This window comes from Elephantulus edwardii, unplaced genomic scaffold (assembly GCF_000299155.1).
Source record: "Elephantulus edwardii isolate Elephantulus edwardi_28Jun2011 unplaced genomic scaffold, EleEdw1.0 scaffold00297, whole genome shotgun sequence".
Taxonomy (NCBI): Eukaryota; Metazoa; Chordata; class Mammalia; order Macroscelidea; family Macroscelididae; genus Elephantulus; species Elephantulus edwardii.
In genome coordinates this window covers 850,188-872,216 of record NW_006400047.1, presented here as the reverse complement: position 1 = coordinate 872,216, position 22,029 = coordinate 850,188, and the positions used below count along the sequence as shown (strand labels likewise).

The 22,029-nt window shown below is 39.2% G+C and overlaps 1 protein-coding gene and 1 pseudogene across 1 annotated transcript in view; both read right to left on the bottom strand.

Annotated features, from left to right (window-relative positions):
• Positions 1–22,029, bottom strand: part of SUSD1 (sushi domain containing 1) — a 170,629-nt gene that overhangs the window by 47,659 nt on the left and 100,941 nt on the right. Inside the window, exons 10-12 of the mRNA XM_006900855.1 lie at positions 19,435–19,627; positions 4,220–4,311; positions 2,025–2,211 (exon numbers count right to left, since the gene is read on the bottom strand). Coding sequence (XP_006900917.1) covers positions 2,025–2,211; positions 4,220–4,311; positions 19,435–19,627 — 472 coding nt within the window. The remainder of the gene's footprint in view (positions 1–2,024; positions 2,212–4,219; positions 4,312–19,434; positions 19,628–22,029) is intronic.
• On the bottom strand, positions 6,484–7,598 carry LOC102876438 (annotated as a pseudogene).

Below are 22,029 nucleotides of genomic sequence, written 5' to 3'. Positions count from 1 at the left end.
CACACACACACAAAGCTTTCAAATTCTAGGTGAGAAATAAAAGTCAAACAAACAAAACTATCATTTCAGAACTCAAGTTCTATGAAGAAATCCAAGCTGGATAGAAATGTGAAGGGGTGGGAATGAGAGAGTTATTTTTAAAAGGGTGGTCAACCTACAACCAGGAGAGGATAAAATAGATGAATGGGACCTTCTAAGAATCAAATCCCATGCACACCCAAAAACTTCTCCAAGAGGGTAAAAAGGGAAGCCATAGACTGGGAAAAAATATTTGGTAATCACATGTATTATAAGGGACACTTATCTAGAATTTATAGAATACTTGAGCACCACAACAAGATAAACAGCCCAATTGCAAAATGGGCACAGGATATGAACAGACACTTCACAAAAGAAGACATTCAGATGGCCAACAAACACATGAAGAAATGTTCAAATTCCCAAGTTCTAAGAGAGATACAAATTAAAACAACTATGAGATATCATCTCACCCCAGTAAAAACAGCAAAATTTAACAGAGTAGCAAGCAACAAATGTTGGCGAGGTTGTGGAGAAACTGGAACCCTTATTCACTCACTGTTGGTGAGAGTGTAAAATGATGCAGCCACTATGGAAAGCAGTATGGCACTCTCTCAAAAAGTTGCAAATAAAAATACCATTTGACCCGGTAATTCCACTACTGGGAATTTACCCTAAAGAAATCAGAACTGCCACCCAAGCAAATATATACACACCCATGTTTATTTCTGCTTTGTTCACAATAGCAAAGAGTTGAAATAGCCCAAGTGCCCATCAACAAATGAATGGATAGAGAAGCTGTGGTATATATTCACACAATGTAATATTATTCAGTAGTGAAAAACAAAGAACTCATGAAATATTATACAAAATGGGTGACCATGGAGGACATTATGCTGAGTGAAATATCTCAGTCCCAAAAAGACAAATACTGTATAAAGCCACTGCTATAAAACAGGGCTAATATGAGGGTTTCGGGGAAACTAAAAAAGAGGAGATAAATAATGTACACGGCATTGAAATAGACAAGGGAGAGAACTGTATAAAAGGGACATATGATTAGATATTATTGCTATGACAAGAGTCCAGTATAAGAGTAGTAAAGTGTTCCAGGGAGGTGGGGGGACTGTATACCAAGAACTTTTTTCCCAAAGAAAAAAGCATACTGGAGTGGGGGAGGGGAGACATGGAGGAAAATGTGTAACAATGAATGAATGGAAAATTTAAAAAATACATAAATAAAAAGGGTGGTCAGTGTGAGACTTTCCAAACTGACAGCATTTCAGCAGAGACCTGACAGATTAAAAGGAAGCCATGCCAGAACTAGGGTCTCTGGATGAGGAGGCCAGAGGTGGAAAGGCCCTAGAACAAAAAGATGTTTAGTAGGAAATTTAGGGGAATTTTTCACGTGGTGACTTCTAGTTTCTTAGTGTGAGAGAAAGAAGCGTATTCTTTAGAGTGTGCTTGGCAGCGCAAAGGCAAGAGGAGTACCACAGATTTGGGGGGAAAAGGAGAAAATGAGTATAAGTTAGTTTACAAGGAAATTATTTGGACCAAATGAGTCAGAATTAGCTCAAAGACAGGAGGTTAGGTTTGTTGTTATTTTTTAGTTGTTTTGTTTTTTTAATAGTAGGGCTATAAATCATTGTCCACTGATATCTACTCTTTATTAGCAAGAAAATAGCAATTCAATGTTCCTGAGCAACAGAACAATATATCCTTTTTCTTTGTGTGTTAAAAGTTTCAAGTATTTCCGAAGTCCAGAAAGCATTTAACTCTCTTTTAACCAATGCTAACATTTCGCTTCACAAGTCTCTTTCAGTGGTAGCATTGCAGTCACAGCTGCAGGCCCCTCAGCACTCCTCTCCAATTCCATTTCCTTCCTTTTCTCTCTTAAAGTTCATTATATAAAGATAGAAAGAAATAGTGTTCCTCTTTATCCCGGCCTATCAACAGTTTTGTGGAGACTTCGTTCATCCAAATGCTGTTATTCAAGATTTATTTACCTGTTATCTGTGTTGTCAGGGAGATAACCACAGGAAGTTCTGAAGACAAAGCCTGGAGGCTGACATTGTAGTTGGTACCTGGACGAAGGTCCAAGCACATCTCAGGAGCCTGGCTGCTGGTAGTGATATTAAAGACCATTTCCTGGGTAAATTCCTTCTGATACCATCTCTGGCCCCAAATGTGGACCTGAAACATTAAAAAAAACCCAACAGTGTGAATTATTGGCTCTGAATGGCTCTGATGCCTCAGGACCATTCATTTTCACAAATGCTATCTATTCTCGCTCTTGATTTCAAACTTTCTTTAAAAACAACAGTAAACAAATATTAGAGTTTTGAAAGCATAATTCTTTTCATTATGATATTGTTTGTGTATTAAATATATTTTTAAATCAATAGGCATGAAATTGGAGGCCTCACTACTGGCAAGTTTATCTTTCTTGCCTTCACATGTACAGTGCACAGGCAAGGAGAAACACTGTTGGCAAAACTGAGAAATGAGGCCAAAGCATGTTTCCTAGAAAGAAAAGAAAGACCTAGGCCTGAATGAAAACACAAAAATACTCTTAATTGCTCTGGAGCCTGACTGATAGAAAGGAACCCTGATTGACTAACAGTTAAGTGCGTCACTGTAACCAAAAGGTAGGCAGTTAAAACTCACCTAGCAGCAGTTCTGGGGGGAGAATATTCTGATGACCTGTTTCCAGAACAATAAAGCCTTCTAAGGCAGCTCTAGTCTGTCATATAGGGTTGCTGTGGACCAAATGACTAGATGGCACCAAGAATAACAATTGATCTGCTAAAATCTAGACAGTATTTTTACCCTCCTCCTCTGCTGCTCCCTTCCAGTGTCCATCCTGAGTCCACTGGTACATTTTTCTGTAATATCCCAGCACTTGGCTTAAGAGATGACTGTTCTGTCCTACTTGTTTTTCTTTTCTTTCCTTCCTACTTAATTCCTTCTAGTAGCAGCAGCTTGTGCCATCATCTTTTTTTGTTCTTAAGACCATATTCAGCTTCAGAAGATTACCTTGTCTCTTCAGGTAACACATCCAGAACTGGACAGAGTCACTGGTGTAGACAGAGATACACACACACAAAACACAGAAATCTTCCCATAGATTTCGTGAGCCTCATGCTATGTGCACATGGAAAACTCCCAGGGCTTTCTCATCTCTCCTCAAGGCCTTTGTCTTCTCATATACATGAGAAGTACAACTTTCTTGGTTTTTATTGTTATTACTACTGTAAATCTTTTATTGATGGGTGCAGCTTTTTTTAGTTTTTAGATATATTGATAGATTTAAATCTCCTATACAAAAATCTGTTTCAGACTCTGACTGCTGGACTTTTGGGATTGTGGGTGTTACCTGTGTTGAATGGGGCCAAGGTGAAAATCTCCACACTTACTCCAGAAGGTCAAGGACTGTAGCCTTCAATATGGATTGAAGCTCAAAATCAAAAAAACAAAGATTCTCAGCACTGGGTTGGTTGGCAGCATCATGATAGACAGTGAAGAGATTGATATTGTTAACAGCTTTCGTTTGCTTGGCTCTACAATCAACACTCTTAGTACCAATAGCCAGGAAATTAAAAGATTAATTCCATTGGGAAAATCTGCTGTCAGGGACCTCTCCAGAGTACTGAAGAGCAACAGTGTCAATCTGGAGACTAAGGTGCACCTGATCGAGGCCATAGTCTTTGCAATTAACTTGCTATGCATCAGAAAGCTAGACAATGACTAGGGATGATGGGAGAATTGATGCCTTTGAGTTTTGCTGCTGGAGAAGAGTATTGAATTTACCATGGCTGGCTAAGAGAACAAACAGGTTTGTCTTGGAGAGGGGGAATCCAGGCTGCTCCTTATCCAGACTGCTCCTTTGTAGCAAGGGTTCTGAATCTTCGTCTGACATACTTTGACATGTTGCAAAGAGGGACCAGTCCTTGGTGAGGGACATCATTCTTGGAAGGTGGAGAGACAGTGCAAGACAGGGGACCTTTCATGAGATGGATTGATTCAGTGTCTGGGGTAATGAGGGTAGGTGTGTTAGAGACAGTAAGGTTGACACAGGGTAGAACAGGGTTCAGAACCTTTGTACATAGGGTTGCTATGAGTTATAAGCGAAACAACAGCATGTAACAACAACAACACAAAAAATCAACCTTTATAAGGAGAACAACTTGCAGAAACTTACGAAGTACATTTCCTCTATATCTGCTATCTTCATACTTTTCCATCTCAAGCAAGTTTCATTAAATATTGAAATGTTAATGATGGTCTGTTTCACTGCAAGAAGGAAAGCATGAAAAATCAATTTATACTCGATGTAAAAATATTATCTTTTAATTCAACCAAGTACTTTGGATGGCATAGTCTGTTTCATGTTACTTTACTAATCATATGTCTCACAGTCTCCGGAGGTTCAAATCCACAAAAGGCTCTGCAGGAGAAATATGGGCAATCTCCTCCCATTGTGATTTTTAGTTTCAGAAACCCAGATGAAGGGAGTTATGGGTTGGAATTGATTTGATAGCACTGAGTTTCAGTTTAATTCAACCAGTTTCCAAAGATATATATACATTTGCTTGAGATGTATTTCACAGAATTTTAATTTAGGAATTAATGGTAGCAGTCCAAGAAACACCATTTGTATATTTAAACAAATGCATTAATATTAGAAATCAAAAGATAACTGAGCAGTGCACCCCTCTTAGTCCTTCTAGACCCATGGGACATATAGACCTGCATTTTCCTCCTCTGGGGTTTAGTGGGAAGTTTCTATCCATGTTAAGTGTGTGCTGCCATCTGATGGGCCTTGTATAAGAATGAAAATCTGAAGCAACAGATCTATTCCACCAATTTCAGCATCAGAGATTCCCTTGGGACATATATGTCTCACTAATTATATTAAAATTCATATTACCTGAACAAACTTTCACTTTATTCAAAATGTCTTCTATTACTGGAAACACATGGTTTAAAAAAATCAAAGAAGAAAATAATTCAGTCTTGACAAGAATAAAATAGATCTATTCATGGCAAATTCCCTTGATTCACTATATTGAATTGTAACTCATTGTCAAGGGCCTTAGACACCCTCAGTTATATAATTGAGCTTGAAGTTCTCAGCTGAGAGCAACATTTCAGCAAAGAAATGCTACTTGAGGAACTGAAAAAGGCTATGCTAAGCAGTCATGATTTTTATGATTACAAAAGGGATGGAGGGAGAGTGAGAGGGGCTTCCTCTTAGCTTGAGTTTCCTCATATCTTATCAGAAAAAAAACAAAAACAAAAACAACGTTGCTTAGCCTGTTCTCAGTTTCACCGTTGTTGCTGTTAAGTACAGTCAAGTTGGAACTGACCCATAGCTGACATTCAGTGGATTTTCAGAGGCAGTAAATGACATGGTATGAGATTGCCCACCCTTCTATAGAGTAGCTGATGGAGTCAAACCATGTGCCTTTGGGATTGAAGCAAGCTTCTTATCACTAGGCCACCAGAGCTGCCTGTCAACCTCAAAGATAGTTCAGTTCTATTACTGTTCAATGTGGGTAGGCATACTTCCCAAGTTTGTTGTGTTTTTTTGAATAACAAAACTTTATTGTAATATGTATATATATATATATATATAAATGGGATATAAAAAAAGGAGGGAGATGAGATGCAGGAAAAGAATGTAGATGTGCCTTGCATAGCGCAATAGAAACTATATCCTGAGTTACCTGGGGCTAGTATAACAGATGGCGGTGGGTAGCAATGCCACCAGAGCTGGAATCATCCAGAGACTGGGTTGGGTTAAAGTATCCTTTTTGGGTGTTAAGGTTTATCAAAAGGCTAGAACCAGCAGAAAAAGGATCAAAAGGCTAGAACCAGCAGAAAAAGGGCATGGAAACTCCCTCTTTTGAACCAGCTGCTCAATCAACTTATTGCTCAGTTGGGATAACGAACCAGCAGCAGGCCCAATGGGTCAAGTCCCAGATGCCATGTAACCAAAGAGGACTTGGGGCCAGGCAGGCTGCTGACTTGCCAGCCCCCCTGCAATCTTAGGGCCTTACACAGATCATCGTCCTCATGACAAAACAGTGAAGCAGGTCTCAGCATGTTATGCGTGTGTACACTGCTGTCAGGAGAAAGGGAACACTGAGATCGCTCCCTCTAGCTAGCCTGCCAGTGGTCTGGCCTTCCAATGCAAGTACGACTGGTTCTGTGAACATTTTCCCTTTTCTCTCATGCATTCCGTATAAAAAAAAGTTAATCTGGAGTTTCCCAGCACCCCTCACACTGCAAAACACACCAGTGCAGACCAACTTCTTTAGTGGAGACCAGAGTAATTGAAGAGTTTCTGGGCACTCGAAGCATACCTGTACCCAGTACAGTACCATTCAAGCACCTGAGTCTCAAATGCTAGGAAGGGAAGGCCGGGGTGGAGCGAGTAAAAAGGAGAAGCAGCAAAGGACTTCAGTCTGAGTCCAGCCCCTCTCTGTTGAAATTAGTTGTTTTATGGCAGCCGGTAGATTATCCCTTCTTAGTCTTCGGGGGGGCTGGAGTGAGCCTCGTTCCCATCTGGATCCACAGCATCATTCAACTCCAAAGCCTCATTCAGCTCCTGGAACATCCTGAAGCGTTTATACCTACGAATCTAAAGGGTGAAATATTCTTCACTCGGCTTCTTTTCTGGCTGAGTGGAGACAATGCTGGGGAGCAGAGCTCGCTTAGTGTTCCCAGGAGGTGGCTTGGGCAGAGCTTCTCCTTGTGGGAATTTTCTTCCTCGGTGCCTCTATCTAGTGCATCTATCTCTCCCAGGATAGGCACAAACACACATCTCAAAGCAACAGATTGCCACTGGAGCCTTCCAGAATGCTGATGGTGAGGATGGGCCTCCGGTTCACGCCTCCCATGCAAGAGCTGTTACACATGAAGTTGTAGTGGATGGTGGTACAGTCAGAGGCAACCTCAGGTGGCTCATAAGACACTACCACACTATGTCGCAGAGTGGTACTGTCCTCTAGATTCTCGGCACACAGGTTTCCTTCCTCCCAGATGAGGTGCTGGGGAGGAGCCAGGTCTCATTGTTGTCAGAGTTGTGTTTGTGGTGAGGGCAGCACCTCACAATCTCCATCATGTGCTCCAGTTTCTTGTAGATGGCCATGGTGTGGATACAGGTGCCAGGTGGAGGTGGCGAGGTGACCCACAGCTAGACTGGGCAGATCTTGGCCAGCAGGCAGAACAGTTTGTTGAGATCAGGGTAGTATGTGGAGGTGACAGACTTGGCTATCCCAGACTGCAGGAAGCCCAGATGGAAACCATAGGGGCCAGGGTAGGTTTTCTGCGCAGGGACTGAGGATGACAGGGACTAGGATGTGGCCTGGATGGGGGCCTGTGTCAAGGCCGGTGTTGGGACTGCTGATGTTCCTTGAGCTTCAACTTGGTTTTCTAACCAGTTTTCAGTGATTTCTGGAAGGACAGATTGTCCGTTTCAGAAGTGGCTTCTCAGGAAAAAGTTCTCATAAATAGGAAAAGGACTCTTGGCTCAGAGGGAGCTCCATGCTGAGATCTAGCTGGAACTCCTCCATTGCGGCTCTCCAGAAGGCAACCAGAACCTCTGGGGAGCACACTCTGAGACAGGCCACCAAACACTGTGGAAGCCAGCTGCAAATTACAACCAGGATGATGCCTACAGGCTTTTGAAGAGCCAAGCACTTCTCAAGTCTTTAAAAACTCTGCTATCAGAGGACCCTTCATTCAATAATGACCCATCACAATTCAGACATGTCCAGAAGTTCCATGGGAACACTGTAATGATTTATTAGCGATGTAAACAACTTCCTGGGGAAGAGTTCCTTGTATAGCCCTCTGAACTGATGGGTTCTTGGGGCAAGTCATAGCTTACCAAAGCTAATTTGGTAAAATGTTCCACACTGCACTTCTATGTTACAGACAGAGCAGGGAAGAAAGTATAGATGACATAAGGTAACCCCATTCCTGAGTCGAGAAGACAGTTTTAAAGACTGGTAATTGTTACCCAAGCAATCTCATGTCTATAAAATCTCTAAAAAAATTTGAATAATTCCAATACAATTTCAAGAGTTCCAAACCATACAAAAAAGTGGGAAATTTCCAAACTCATTCAACAGGACTAGATCATTGACAATATTCAAACTGTACAAGAATAGCATGACAAATCACTAAGCACTATGACAATTTCAGTTATGTATAAACAAAAACACAAATAAGATATTAGCAAGTAGAAACCATAAATATATTCAAGTAATAATGCCTTAGTGGTAAGGATTTGTGTTAACAACCCGAGGGCATGTGGTTCAAATCCATCAGCTGCTCTGTGGGACTATCTTCTCCCAGGTTTACAACCTCTGGAAACCCACTGGACAGTTGTGAAGTGGTTCCAACTTGACAGCACATAACAACATAACCAAGATTGGTTTATTCCAGGCATTCAAGGATGGTCATTATTGTTGTTGTTGTTATGTGCCGTCGAGTCGCTTGCGACTCATAGCAACCCTATGTACAACAGCCCTAAACCCTGCTCTATCCTGTGCCAATCTCACTGCCTCTGACACATCCATCCCGATTACCCCAGTCACTGAATCAATCCACCTCATAGAGGGTCTTCCCCTCCTGCGCTGTCCCTCCACTCTGCCCAGCCTGATGTCCCTCTCCAAAGACCTCTCTCTCCTTACAACATGTCCAAAGTATGTCAGGTGAAGCCCCAGAATCCTTGCCTCTAAGGAGCAGCCTGGTTTAACCCTCTGGTCATTATTAGGAAAGTTATTAATAGGGAAAATTCATATACCTATATATAAAAATGGAGTTCAAATCTTTTGTTCAAAGGGTCACTATGACTCATACTCAACTTGATGGCACCTAACAAGAACAATAATATATAAAATATTCCAAGTAGTCCATAAGAAAATTGAGCTAATTAAAGACTTTAGCACAGTTGTTTGGTGCAAGGACAATAAAAGAAAAATCGGTTGATTTCTATACATGATAAATATGAAAGTAAAATTAAGGAAACAATTCTAGGAAAAAATACGTAAGAATAAATAAATCCAGGGACAGGAAAGATTTACAGACTGAAAACTATAAGACACTGCTGAATTTTGTCATGGCGGGAGTCCAGAGCAAAGGCTGCATGGTGGAGTGGACCTGGGGGTGGGGGGGTTGTAAAACAATGAAAGAATTTTTCTTTTACTTTTCAAAGAGAAGAGTATTGGGGGGGAAGGTTGGGAGGGGAGAAAAGTGCAACAATGAATGAATGGAAAGCCAAAGTCTCTGTAAATTTTCATTGAAATTAATAAATTTTAAAAAAACCACTGCTGAATAAATTAAAGAAAACAAATAAATGGAAAGATGTTCCACATTCATGAATTAGAAGACTTAATATTATCATGGTGTCAGTACTACACAAAGTAATTCATACACTGAAAACAACTGCAATTAAAACTCAATAGCCTTCTTGACAGACACAGAAAAAAACAAGCTTCAACTACATATACTTTAGCAAGAGGTCTAGAATAGCTAAAATGAAAAAAAGGGGGGAAGGGAGGAAAGAAATTTCTATTTGTTAAAGCTAAAAATAAAACCCCGCAAAAAAAGCTAATTTTAACATATGTAACTGCAGTAATCAAAGCAGCTGGTGCTGGTATAACAATAGACATAGAGATGAAGAGTACAGAAATAAACCCACTCATTTATGATTATCCTAGCTACTTAGTACTCTTTTTCAATTACTTCTTATACATCTGAAAGTTACACAATGCTTGAGGGTAACAGAGAACTAATGTATTTGAATTGTGGTGTGGAAAAAGGCTACTGAAAATCTCACTGCCAAAAGAACAAGTCTATCTTGGAGGAAGTACAATCAGGTTGCTCCTTAGACACAAGGATGGTGAAACTTAATATTGGGAGCTCAGGTGGAATTCTGGCTGTACTGCAGTCCCAAAGGCAAGTGGTTCAAATCTACCAGCTGCTCCACTGTAGAGGGACAAGCAATCTCCTCTTGTGTGATCTACTGTCTCTAAAAACCTGCTGGAGGGTCAGCTGTGGGTTGGTTCCAACATAACAGTATTTTAATAAATTTTAATAAATAAAATCCATTTATTATTATGTATTCTGGGTTTCAGATGTTTGAAATCCTTTTCACCAGGCTAAAATAAATGTATCCATTGTACTGAGTTCCTTCTGGAGATTTAAGGCTAATCTTTCCTTTGCCTTTTCCACCTTCTAGAAACCATCTGCATTCCTTGGCTGATGGCTCTTTCCTTCAAGTTCAAAATGCATCACTTGCAACTGACATGTGTCCTTTTATTTTTCTCTCTCACTTTGCTGTTTTAATCTCTCTTGTATAAGGACTCTGTGATTATACTGGATTCACCTGAATAATTCCGATCACCCCATTTTAAGATCCTTACTTTAAAGCCCTTCTGCCCTCTAAGGTAGCACAGTCACAAGTTCTGGGGACTACGGCATAGTTGTGATGGTGCCATCTATTAGACTTGCTCTTGCAGCTATGTAGTTATGTTTCTGTATGTTGTTATTTAGTTATATTGTTCTTTTGAGTGCCCTTTATCAAACTCTTATCATTTCTATTTGGTTTTGTAATTTTTTTTCTAAGACATCTTCTATTTCGTTCTCAGTTGATTCAAATTCACTGGCATTTAAATCACATGTTTCCTTCTTGGTATTTTGGTTTTCTCGAGATAAGCTATCTGAATGTCTGTGTTCCTTCAGAAGTGTCTCTCTTCATTGACAGGGTGTTGAATGGGGTTTTAAGGAGTTCTGATGATGTCGTCCATAGCAAGATGTTTTGTAATCCATTGTTAACCAAAAGGCTGTGTCTCCAGTGGTTTGAACCCGTCTCCTGCTCAGTGGAAGAATGGTGAAGTTATCTATTGTTGTTATTTACAATCTTACAAACCTAGTAGCACATTCCTATCAGTTAGAATTGACTTCATAGCAGTGAGTTTGAGTGATCAATAACTCTATGAGCTGAATTCCTCTATTTAAAAATATTTTTTTCTATTTGTCTCACAATGCAAGATCCACTATATGCTATGTTTAAGAATACCTAAAATAAACCTATTTCAAATGACCTAACATGATGGGCAATGGAAATAAAACATTAACAAAGGCAGAGAACACAATCTGGATATAAGACAAAGTAGAATTGAGGCAAAATAGTCTTAAATACGGCCAAACAATACACTGCTCTTAACAACAGAAGCCACAATTTTATAATGTGGTATAACACAATACCCTTTGTAAAGTAAAGCAAAGTGCAAGGTTATATAATAAAATGAAAATGGAAATTAATGATGTAGAGCAAGTTGGTAACTTTTTTCCTTTAAGGAGCCAGAGGTAATTATTTTAGATTTTCCAAAGCAGATTTTGCCAAAAGTATTCAACTCTGCCTTTGTAGTACAAAAGCAGTCATTAAATATACATAAATTACTTGATATCTTCCAATAAAACTTTATTTATAAAACAAGTGACACGACAGATTTAGTCCACAGGCAATAGTTTGAAATCCCTCTATCCTGAAGTGGTGGATGGGGAGGAAAAACTAGATATATGTAATCTATTAAAATCTAGGCTTTCTGAAAATATAGATGTCAAAACAAAAGGATATAAGAAGTTAAAAGAGATTACTCTTCAGATCACTATGTAAATACATTTTACAACTCAGATGAAATGATGGGTAGATCAATTCCTAGAAAAGGTGTAAATGTGTCATCAAGTTGAGTGTAACTCATAGTGGTCTTATGCACAATTGTTCTGAATTCTCTCTGTTCTATCCTGAGACAATTTTACCTCTACCCCAATTACTGCATCAATCCATCTCTGCCAGGGTCTTCCTTTCTTGCCCTGTCCCCCACCCTTCCAAGCATGATGTCCTTCTCCAAGGGCTAGTCCCTCCTGGCCACATGCTTAACGTATGTCAGATAGAACTTCAAAATCCTTGCCTCCAAGGAGCAACTTGGTTTCACCCTCTCCAGGAAAAATCTGTTTGTTATCTTTGCATTTCATGGTATATTCATAATCTTCTTCAGCACAACTCAAAGGCATAGATCTTTCTCTGTCATCCTTGTTATTATCCAGCTCTCTGATGCAGAGCAAGTAATTGCAAAGACCATGGTGAGGATCAGGTGAACCTTGTTCTCTCAACTGACATCATTGCTCTTTAGCACTCTGGAGAGGTCCCTGATTTGCCCAATGCAATTTGTCTTTTATTTCTTGACTTCTGGTGCCAAGAATGTTGATTATAGAACCAGAAAGTTGAAATTGTTAACTCAGTTGTAATCTCAATCTCCTCTCCATCTATTATGGTGCTACCAATTTCCAGTGGTGAGAATCTTTGTCTTCTTGACACTGGGCTCCAATCCATATTGAAGACTGCAGTCTTTAACCTTCTGCAGCAAATGCTTCAGGCCCCCCTGAGTTTCGGCAAACAAGACTGTGTTATCTACATAATACAAGTTAATGAGTCTTTCTCCAATCCTAATGTCACATTCCTCCTTATAAAGTCCAGCCTCCCAAATGATCTGTTCCACATTTAGATTGAAAAGGTATGGAGACAGGATGCATCTCTGATCCATTCCTTTCTCAACTCTGATTGATGCAGTGTGTCCTTGCTCTGTTCTGACGGCTCCTGGTCCAAGTATGAGTTTCACATGAGCACAATCAAGTGTTCTGAAATTACCATTTTTCTCAAGGTTAGCCACAATTTGCTGTGATTTACACTATGAAATGCCTTTGCATAGTCAATGAAACATAAACATTCTTCTAGTATCCTCTGCTTTCAGCCAAGATCCATTTGACATTGATTATGATGTTCCTAGTGCTAGTGCCTCTTCTAAAGCAATCTTTTTTTTATAATCTTCAACAGAATTTTGCTTGCATGTGAAATAATGATATTGTTTGATAATTTTCACACTCTGTTAGATCACATTTTTGGAGGAATGGGAATAAATATAGGTATCTTTCAGCCAGTTAGCCAGGTAGTTGTCCTTCAGATTTCTTGGCATAACCTGGTGAGCATGTCAAGAGAAGCATCTGTTGAAATATGTCAATTGTATTCCATCAATTCCTGGGGCCTTGTTTTTTTGTCAGTTCCTTCAGAGCAGCTTGAACTTCCTCCATCACTTTAGCCTCTTAATCATATGTTATTTCCCGATTCTTCTGTGTCAGCTAGTTCTCTTTATTTTATTATTTTTTGTGTGTGTACCATCAAATCAGATCTGACTGGTATAGGAGGAGAGTGCCCCGCCCTTCTCCTGCAGAGCATCTCGTGGATTCAAACCGCATATCTCTGGGATTGGAGTGCAGCTTCTTGCCACTAGGCCACCAGAGCTCCCCAGCCAGTTCTTTTTAGTACAGTGACTCTGTATATTCCTTCCATCTTCTTTTGATGCTTCCTGGATCCTTCAATATATTCTGCCTATAGCATCCTCAAGTATTGCTGATATAAGCTCAAAGCATAGTAATCTTAAAGTCTCCTTGTATGTACACATGATTTATTGTTGTTATGTGCTGTCAAGTTGACTACAACTCACAGCAACGCTATGTACAACTGCTCTGAACCTTGCCCTATTCTGAGCCAACTTCAACATTTTAGAATGTGGAAACCCTAAGAAGAATTAATTGAATCTGTTTTTCCAAACCATGTAGGACTTATTTAGTGGAGGTCTCAGACTCTAAATAACTTATTCAGCTTTTACCCCATCGATATGTTGTTATCCTGTTGGACCCACATATCAGTATCATTAGTAAAAATAACCATTTACTCTTCTCATATTTGGCCTGTTACAGTAACTGGTTATCCCATGCAAATGTATGCTGATTTTTTGTTTGATCTCAGTACGTATGGGTCTCTCAGTTTATAAGAGAAGTAGATGGATTTCTGACATGACTCCTCATTGAATATTACCAGGAAAACTACCATGTTTGGGGGTGGGGAATATTACCAGAGACAGTATTATATTTATGCCTCTAATTATCCTCTGCTTAAACTTAGATTCTGTGAACAGGCAGTTATGGGTGAAGTTTTATAAAGCCAGCATAGATATCAAATTTGGTATGCTCTTACAAAACCTGCATCACAATAGCACCGAAAGAGCTACAACTTCTTACTAGGGCATCTAGGCAAGAGCATTCTATTTGCTTTTCTTTTGAAAAAATTTTAACATAATAAGTGGGTAAGAAAGGGGTTCTTCTGCCAACTCGAAGGCACACAACTCAGTTCAAACCCACCAGCTATTCCAAGGAAGAAAGATGGACAGTCTCCTCCTGTGTGATTTACAGCCTCTAAAGAGCTGCTGGAAGGTCGGCTGTGACTCGATGGTACATAACAACAACGTAATTCTAGAAATAAATATTAATGCATGTAACCTTCTAAATAGAAAAGCAAGCCTTCTTTTATAAATCAGTGGTATGGGTTTGAAGTCTCTAATTGGAAGTAATCTAAGTAGACAGCTGACTGCACAAGCTAAATACTGTCAGAAAGAAAGACTATAAATCAGAGATTCCAAAAGTTACTATTTTTATACTTATTATACAAATAGCAATATCATTTGAATTATCTTTGGTATGCATTTTATAAATAGTTTATCTTAGAGAAAATAAGATGTAACATTGTTTGAAGCAGGGAGTATTACCATTGTCTTACCATGATCTTTTATTTAGAAAAAAGTGCTATCTGGTTAGAATTATGGAAATGTTCAGGCTAGAGCTGTATCATATGAAGAAGAACCTTAGGGGTCTAATAACCTTTTAATCTATGCTGAGAAAATGTTTTTACAATAATTCTCAGAGACATTTATTATCTCTGAGACCACTGACTTGGCTTCAGCTAATGGAGGCAGACAGCCTTCAATATAAGCACAAGTCCTTGGTATTCAACTGGCAACACAAAATAACTGTGTAACAGCTCTCTGGGCATTTAGGAGAAAGAATGGTTACAAGCCCAGTGACACCAAACATTTATCACATCTCAGCTAAGAGAAACAACATTTAGAAAGCATTGCTTTTAAGATATGGCCTCCATCCAATCCTCCAAATAATCTTAATAATCTGTTCTCATACCTGAAACAAGCCAGGTCAACAAAGAGTGAGCCTTTCTAACTCCTCTCTTATTGTCCCCTCCATGCTAAAATATACTTTTCTAAACCAATACTGTTCATAAATGATCCTATTTATGAGACCCCTGGAACTAGAAAATTCCTGTTTGATCATGATAATGGGTAGAAATGCATTTACTCCTGAAAAACATTGTTTTAATGTTAGGTACAACATAACTCTTTCTGGCTACATAGAAAGCATACACTCAGATTTGTGAATGATAGTGGACAAGTAAGTAGATTAAACAAATGTGCATTTTTCTTTAACTCTATTCCTTTTTAATACGTCATTTATGTCTGTAGTTTTCTTCTTTCGTTAAGACTTCTAGCCTATCCTCTTTCATCTTGCATATGTATACACACAGGTCACTTAATGTCTTTCATAGGTATAAGACAAAGAAATATTTTTTAAAAAATTTTATTTTTAATGTAATATAATCAAGTATTAAAAGAAAAAAATCAATATATTTGACAGAAATCTAAAACTTCTGTATGTTGAAAACACCAAAACACATTAAGAGATTGCAAAACATGAGAAATGGCAAAATAAGAGATCACTGTTCATAGTTTAATAGCAAAGAGTTCAAATCCACTAACAGCAAACAGATGAACAGTCTGCTCTCATGCAATTTACAGCCTCTGAAAACCTGCTGGAGGGTCCTCTGTGAGTTGGCTCCAACTAAACAGCATATAACACCAACAATTCTTAATAAGTGGTTTACATAATTAAGAACACAAAATTAAATGGGTACTTGAAATAATTATAGTAAAAAAAAATTTAAAATTTTTGGATATTGAAATAAGTGAATATAAAGAAAACCAAAAGCAATTAAAATTGCTTTCCTAACACAGACATCTAAAACTAGAATAAATCTTTCAGGTCATTCTGTTGAAATCTCTAACCTTACAGAAGGCAAGTACCGTGCTCAAGTATCAACCACCTTTCCATTTTCTAAAAGGAAAAAGTAGTTCTGGCCTTTTCTACCCTGACTAACTAATCTTTATGTTGTTGTGTGCCGTCGAGTCTGAACTGACCCACTGCTGACTTTCCAGTAGGCTTTCAGAGGCAGTTAATTGCCAGATGGAAATTACCCACCTTTCTCTTGCAGACCTGCAGGAAGATTCAAACCATGTGCCTTTGGGATTGCAGTGCAGCTTCTTACCACTAGGCCACAAGAGCTCCCTAATCTTTATGTAAGGAACTGTAAATACATAAACTAATTGGCAGGAGGCTGCTATTCCTTAGGCCACATTTGCTAGCAGGTGGAGTTCATATATTATAGGTCACTGCCTAAGCAATATGTAGATCCTCCTCTCTGGGACCTGATGGCGGTCAGGTACAAGGGGTACGTAGATATCTATGGAATACTGTCCTCAAGAGGTAAGTAAACAATTTCTGCTTTCCTTTGCAATCACTGCTCTTTCCTGTGCTTTCAAGGTAGAGATTTGTTGGTAAACCGAATGAGGCTCACTCAGAGACCCAACTGCCCATATTTCCAGGAGTGAAGGGGGTAGAAAGGCCCATTATGTCACATAAACAAGCATCATTCTCTAAGTTGGCTTTTTATGTTTGAAATTCTGCACTGGAAGGAGTTCTTGAGGACTTGCCCAGATCAATCAAGCTGATGTTCTGTTTCTCATTTGTCAGTCTGTTCTATGTAATCTCAGTTGGGAAGGAGAGGGTAAGGTCTCCCCCCTTATCTGCAAAATGTAGATGTACTGATTAGAATGTTGAGTATAAAGACAAAAGTTACCACAGGGGAGCAGAATACAATGAGGGACACACGAAACTCTGGGACTAAAACTACAGGAATAGATGAAGTAGATCTTAGACAATCAGGAACAAGTCTTCATAAATCAGACAGGACATCAACACAGGTTTCTGAGGCATCTACAGACAGAATTATTTTCACTGCTACATTTCTTTTTATTTAGATCATGCCTCAGCCTGGTTTGCAAGTAATGGATTTAAATTATTCAGAGGCTTGTGTGGTAAGGTCTGTCATTAAAGCAATGTTACTAAAACATGTGGATGGCAATATTAACAAGGCCCAGGAGTTTACTAGGAATCACAAGCCATCCCAGATCTACTGAACCAAAACCTGTGCATAGAGTCCAGGAACCGGCACTTTAATAAGCTCTCCAGGTGATTTTTATGCTTGCTCAAGTTTGGACTGAAAAGCCAATTGATTTTAAGAATATAATTAATTCCCTTTGAAAGAACAACTTGGTAATTATTGAGAAGCAGTATATGCACTGATCCTAGTGGAGTCAGATTGCCTGTGTTCAAAATACAGTTGCACCCCAATTAGCTGTATGATCTTGGACAAGTTGTTTACTCTGTGACTCAATGTGATGATATGTGAAATAGGCATAACGTTAATTAGTGCCTTCCTTAGAAAGTTTGATAGGATCTACATGTGTGCCCAGCACATATGAAATGGCCAATAAAGCATAGCTATTATTCTTCACACTGCTATACCTGTTGTTGCGCTCTTAAGGATTTTACTCATATCAGGTAATAAGCACTGAGCAAGCAATTGAGACCAGCTGCAAAAAGAACATACCTAGCCCTTTGGCTTTGTTTTTCAATTGAGGTAAAATTAACATAACATAAAATTAACCTTTTCTTACATTTTTATTTTCTTAATTTTCATTAATGTTTACAAAGATTTTTGGACTTCCATTCATTCACTGTTGCACTTTTCTCCCTGCCCACCCCTTTCCCCCAGTTCGCTCTTCTCTTTGAAAAGCAAAAGAAAAATTCCTTCATTGGTATATAATCCACCCCTCTACCCTTGCCCAGTACACTCCGCTATACTACCTTAATTCTGGCCTCTTGTAATAACTATAATACCCTATCATATATCACTTTTAAACTGTTCTCGCCCTCATCTGTTTTAATGCAGTATACATAATTTATCCAATTTTTCTCAATCTCACCCCAATCCTGATGTCAGTCCCGTTCTTCAACAGTGGCACTATGCAGTATTTGTCCTTTTGTGACTGAGATATTTCACTCAGCATAATGTCCTCCAGGGTCACCCATTTTGAATAATATTACATGAGTTCCTTTAAAATTAATCCTTTTTAAGGATAGAATTCAACAGTGCATTCAAATATTGTATAACCATGTTAACTTTTGCTTTTGCTTTTTAAATTTTGTGTCTTTGAGGCTAGAATTGAGAAATGGAAAAGTGAAACTTAGAATCAGAGTACTTCAACTTTTATGTACTAAAGGGAAAACACCTATTACAAAACCAAGTTTCCAAGATACAATAGCCAAAACCCATTCTTCATTTCAGTTTAACCCCTCTGACTGAGATCCAGGAGAATGAGACACTGGAGAGGAGAGAATCAAGACTTTACATTTTAAAATTCAAGAAGTAGACATATTTAGACTTTGTTTTCTTTGAGACTAATAATTTGTAGGGGATCCACAGTCAAACTGAGGGCATTATTATGTAATTGGAAATATATTTTGGGATTCATTTATGCTGTCAAGAGATACATTTAGGACACAGTGATCAAGCATAATCTGAGATGGAAAACAGAATTTAAAAGTGAGTTTTCAGCCTTAGGTGCAATAAGGACTAAAGGTTTCCAGGTACAAAGTTCACACTAGCCAGACATGATCTACAGAGAGTGCTGAACATGTTGAGAGAGGCCTCAGGACTCTTTTTTCAAAGTCTTACCACGTGGTTGCCTATAGGCTTGGCTGCTAAACCAAAGGGTTAAAGAAATACAAAAATACTAGTCTTCTCTGTCCTTTTCCACCAGGGGAAGATGTGGAGTTAATACAATCATCTCTATTTGGTGTCCTCAAAATTTCCCAAGGGAAAGGAAGAATTTCTAAGGAGAATTTCTCATATTTGATAGTCAATCATGAGACCAGTGCCTGACACAGTTTGCATTTCTGATCTCTGGGAAGTTGATTCTGGCAGTTAGATGCACTGCTAACCCGAAGGTGGCCATCTCTCTGGCGGTTCCCCTGATGCTATTTGCTGCCTTTGAAAACCCACTGGAGGGTCAGCTATGAGTCAGCCCTGACTCCACCGCAATAAGGGGTTTTTGATAACCACCCAAAGGACTTGACTATCTTGCATATGGAGTCAGAGGTAAGGGATTTTAGAGTGTTCTCAAGCTAACCATTAACAGAGAATACTGAATAAAGAAAGCAGTTCATTACTGATCTATATACTCCAGAAGCCAGAATCTTACATATTTAATCTGGTGTCCAGAGGTAGAAAAGCATAAAGACATCTGCACTTACCGGTTGGTAGAGTGGTCATCCTAATTTGCACTGAGTGCTGCGTGGGAGACGCCAGCAGGGTGATGTTGACCCTGTAATCAGTTGCAGGGTACAGATCTAAACACACCACTGGAGCTCGTTCCCTTGCAGTGAAGTTAAATGACAATAGATGATAAAAGTTATTCAGATACCACTTTCGACCCAGAACTTGAAACTGTCAGGAAACAAACACAACAAAACCACGTAAAAGCACTGTGTGAAATATCCTGGTGGCTTACAGATGTCTCGGCTACAAACGTAATGGGCCTAAGCCAAGTTTCTTCTGTTTGTCCTCACCCACTTGGAATTGTTTTTGACGCAAGAACTAAGGAAGGACTAGCTATTTATCCTACTCAACCTCATATATATCATTGTTGTTGTCAGGTGCATCAAGTCAACTCCAACTCCTCGCGAACCCTGTGAACTCTGCCATCCTCAGTCTCTGCCATGCTCAAGCCCATTGCGGCAGTCACTATGTCAGCTCATCTTTTCTAGGACTTTCCTCTTTCTTTGCCTCTCCAGCCTTTCCCTGCATGATGTCTCTCTCATAGGATTGGTTCTTCCTGAGAAAATGCCCAAAGTGAGATGAAGTTAAGAAATGAAGGTTAAAATACATAACTAGTCTCCCAAACAATCAAAAGTCTAGCTTTTAAGGAAATCCATTGGTGCATACTAGGATGAAGAAGAATGTATCGGAGTTATTGGACAAAAAGCACTCTTATCATTCATAAAGAAGACATAGACAAGCCTCACAGAAAAACAATTTCAAACTTTATGAGGGCAAACTCCAGATTATGCACTCAAAGCAGCTGAGTAATGAGGCTTCACGTGTTCCTGCTTATTAGAACTCTGGTAAAACCCATTCATACTTTGTTGTTGTTGTGCACCATAGAGTCAGAACCAACCCATAGCTGATCCTCTGGCAGGTTTTCAGAGGCACTTAATCGCATGGGAGGAGATTACCCGTCCTTCTCACACAGAGCAGTTGGTGGCCTCGTACGGTGTGCTTTCAGTATTGCAGCGCAGATTCTTGCCACTATGCCACCAGAGCTCCCTGTTCATACTCTACTTTGCCGATTCAAGCTGATGGTACACTAGGAATTTGTAAGGAGAAAAATGTGAAAGTCTCTAATATGAGTCTCTAATTTGTCAATAAACTTTGACAAAGCTGGTGAGGACTCCCACATTTTTTTATCATTTCCTCTGATGTCTGCATCATTGTGTTTATGTCACCTTCTATCACTCTTCAGCACTATTTATGAACTCTTCCCCATAAATATTCTACAGATCCAGTGTTACTATAATACAGTATTATTTTTTCAATTGGGTAATTTAAAGGTCTTAGTGGTAAGAAGCTGCACTGCTTCCCGAAGGCACAGTCTGAATCCACCAGCTGCTCCATGGGAGAAGAATTGGCAGTCTCTTCCCGTGCGATTCACTGTCTCTGAAAACCTACTGGAGGGTCAGCTATGGGTTGGTCCCGACTTTCTGGTGCTCATCATCGACAGCATAGATAAGACATTCAAAATTTGACCTTAGATTCTTTTTTAGCATAATTCTAGGAACTCCCTTCACTCTACTTCAACGACTCACATGCATTCTCCAGCCTTGGCCCACATCATCATTAGAATAACTCTATCAAGATCTCACGATCCTCTGTTCTAAACCATTCACTCTCACAATGCCGACGATTCACTCATATACTCTGTCAGTATTCTGACACTCCTCCATCTATCTAGGTTACCACTCCATCACTTCAACAATTTTCAAGTCCAAGACCCTCAGTGTTCTTTTTGCTCACTTGATTCTCAATCCAATCCATTGTAGAAAATTCTCAAACACCTGGTCAATCTAGCCGCTTGACTTCACTATGCCTGCATTCAGGCTGCTGCCATCTGCTGGAGAAAAACCGCACAACCTCCAGGCTGTATTCCTGCAAAGTCAGCCTCCAACCTATATTATTCCCTATAGTTTTAATCTATGTAAATACAGACAAAAAAATTACTTTTTGCTACAAACTTGATTCACACTGTATGTACCATTTGATAACATAATCTTTCAACTTATCAATATATTAAAATGTTTTTCTCTCTCAGGAAATCATTCCATAAATATGATCTATAGCTACTGGACAAGTTACCTAATGTTTTCCAGTCAGAGTACTTAGTGCTAGGGATATGACTGACAGTAAATATGATACAGGTTCTTAACCTCCAGGAACTCAGATAAACACGCACACAAAGAAAGTACTTGTGGGCAAGTCTCACAATATATGATGCTGTCGTAAAATTCAGGAAGGACACCTACTTCCTTCTATGAGAATTAAGAAAGCCTTCTTCATTTTAACTGAAGAGTGAAGGACAAATGTGCATAAATAAGGTGAGTTTGGAATGTGAAAGATCAAGGGAGGGAAAAAAATACCCCTTCAAACATTTCAGATTGTAAGACCAGCTGAAGGTTTCCTATCAGAGATGACTGAGCTGAGCATTGAAAGATGAGCAGGAGTTAGTTAGGTGAGATAAGAGGGAAAAGGACATGGTGGGAAGGTGTTGTTGTTGTTGTTATGTGCCGTCGAGT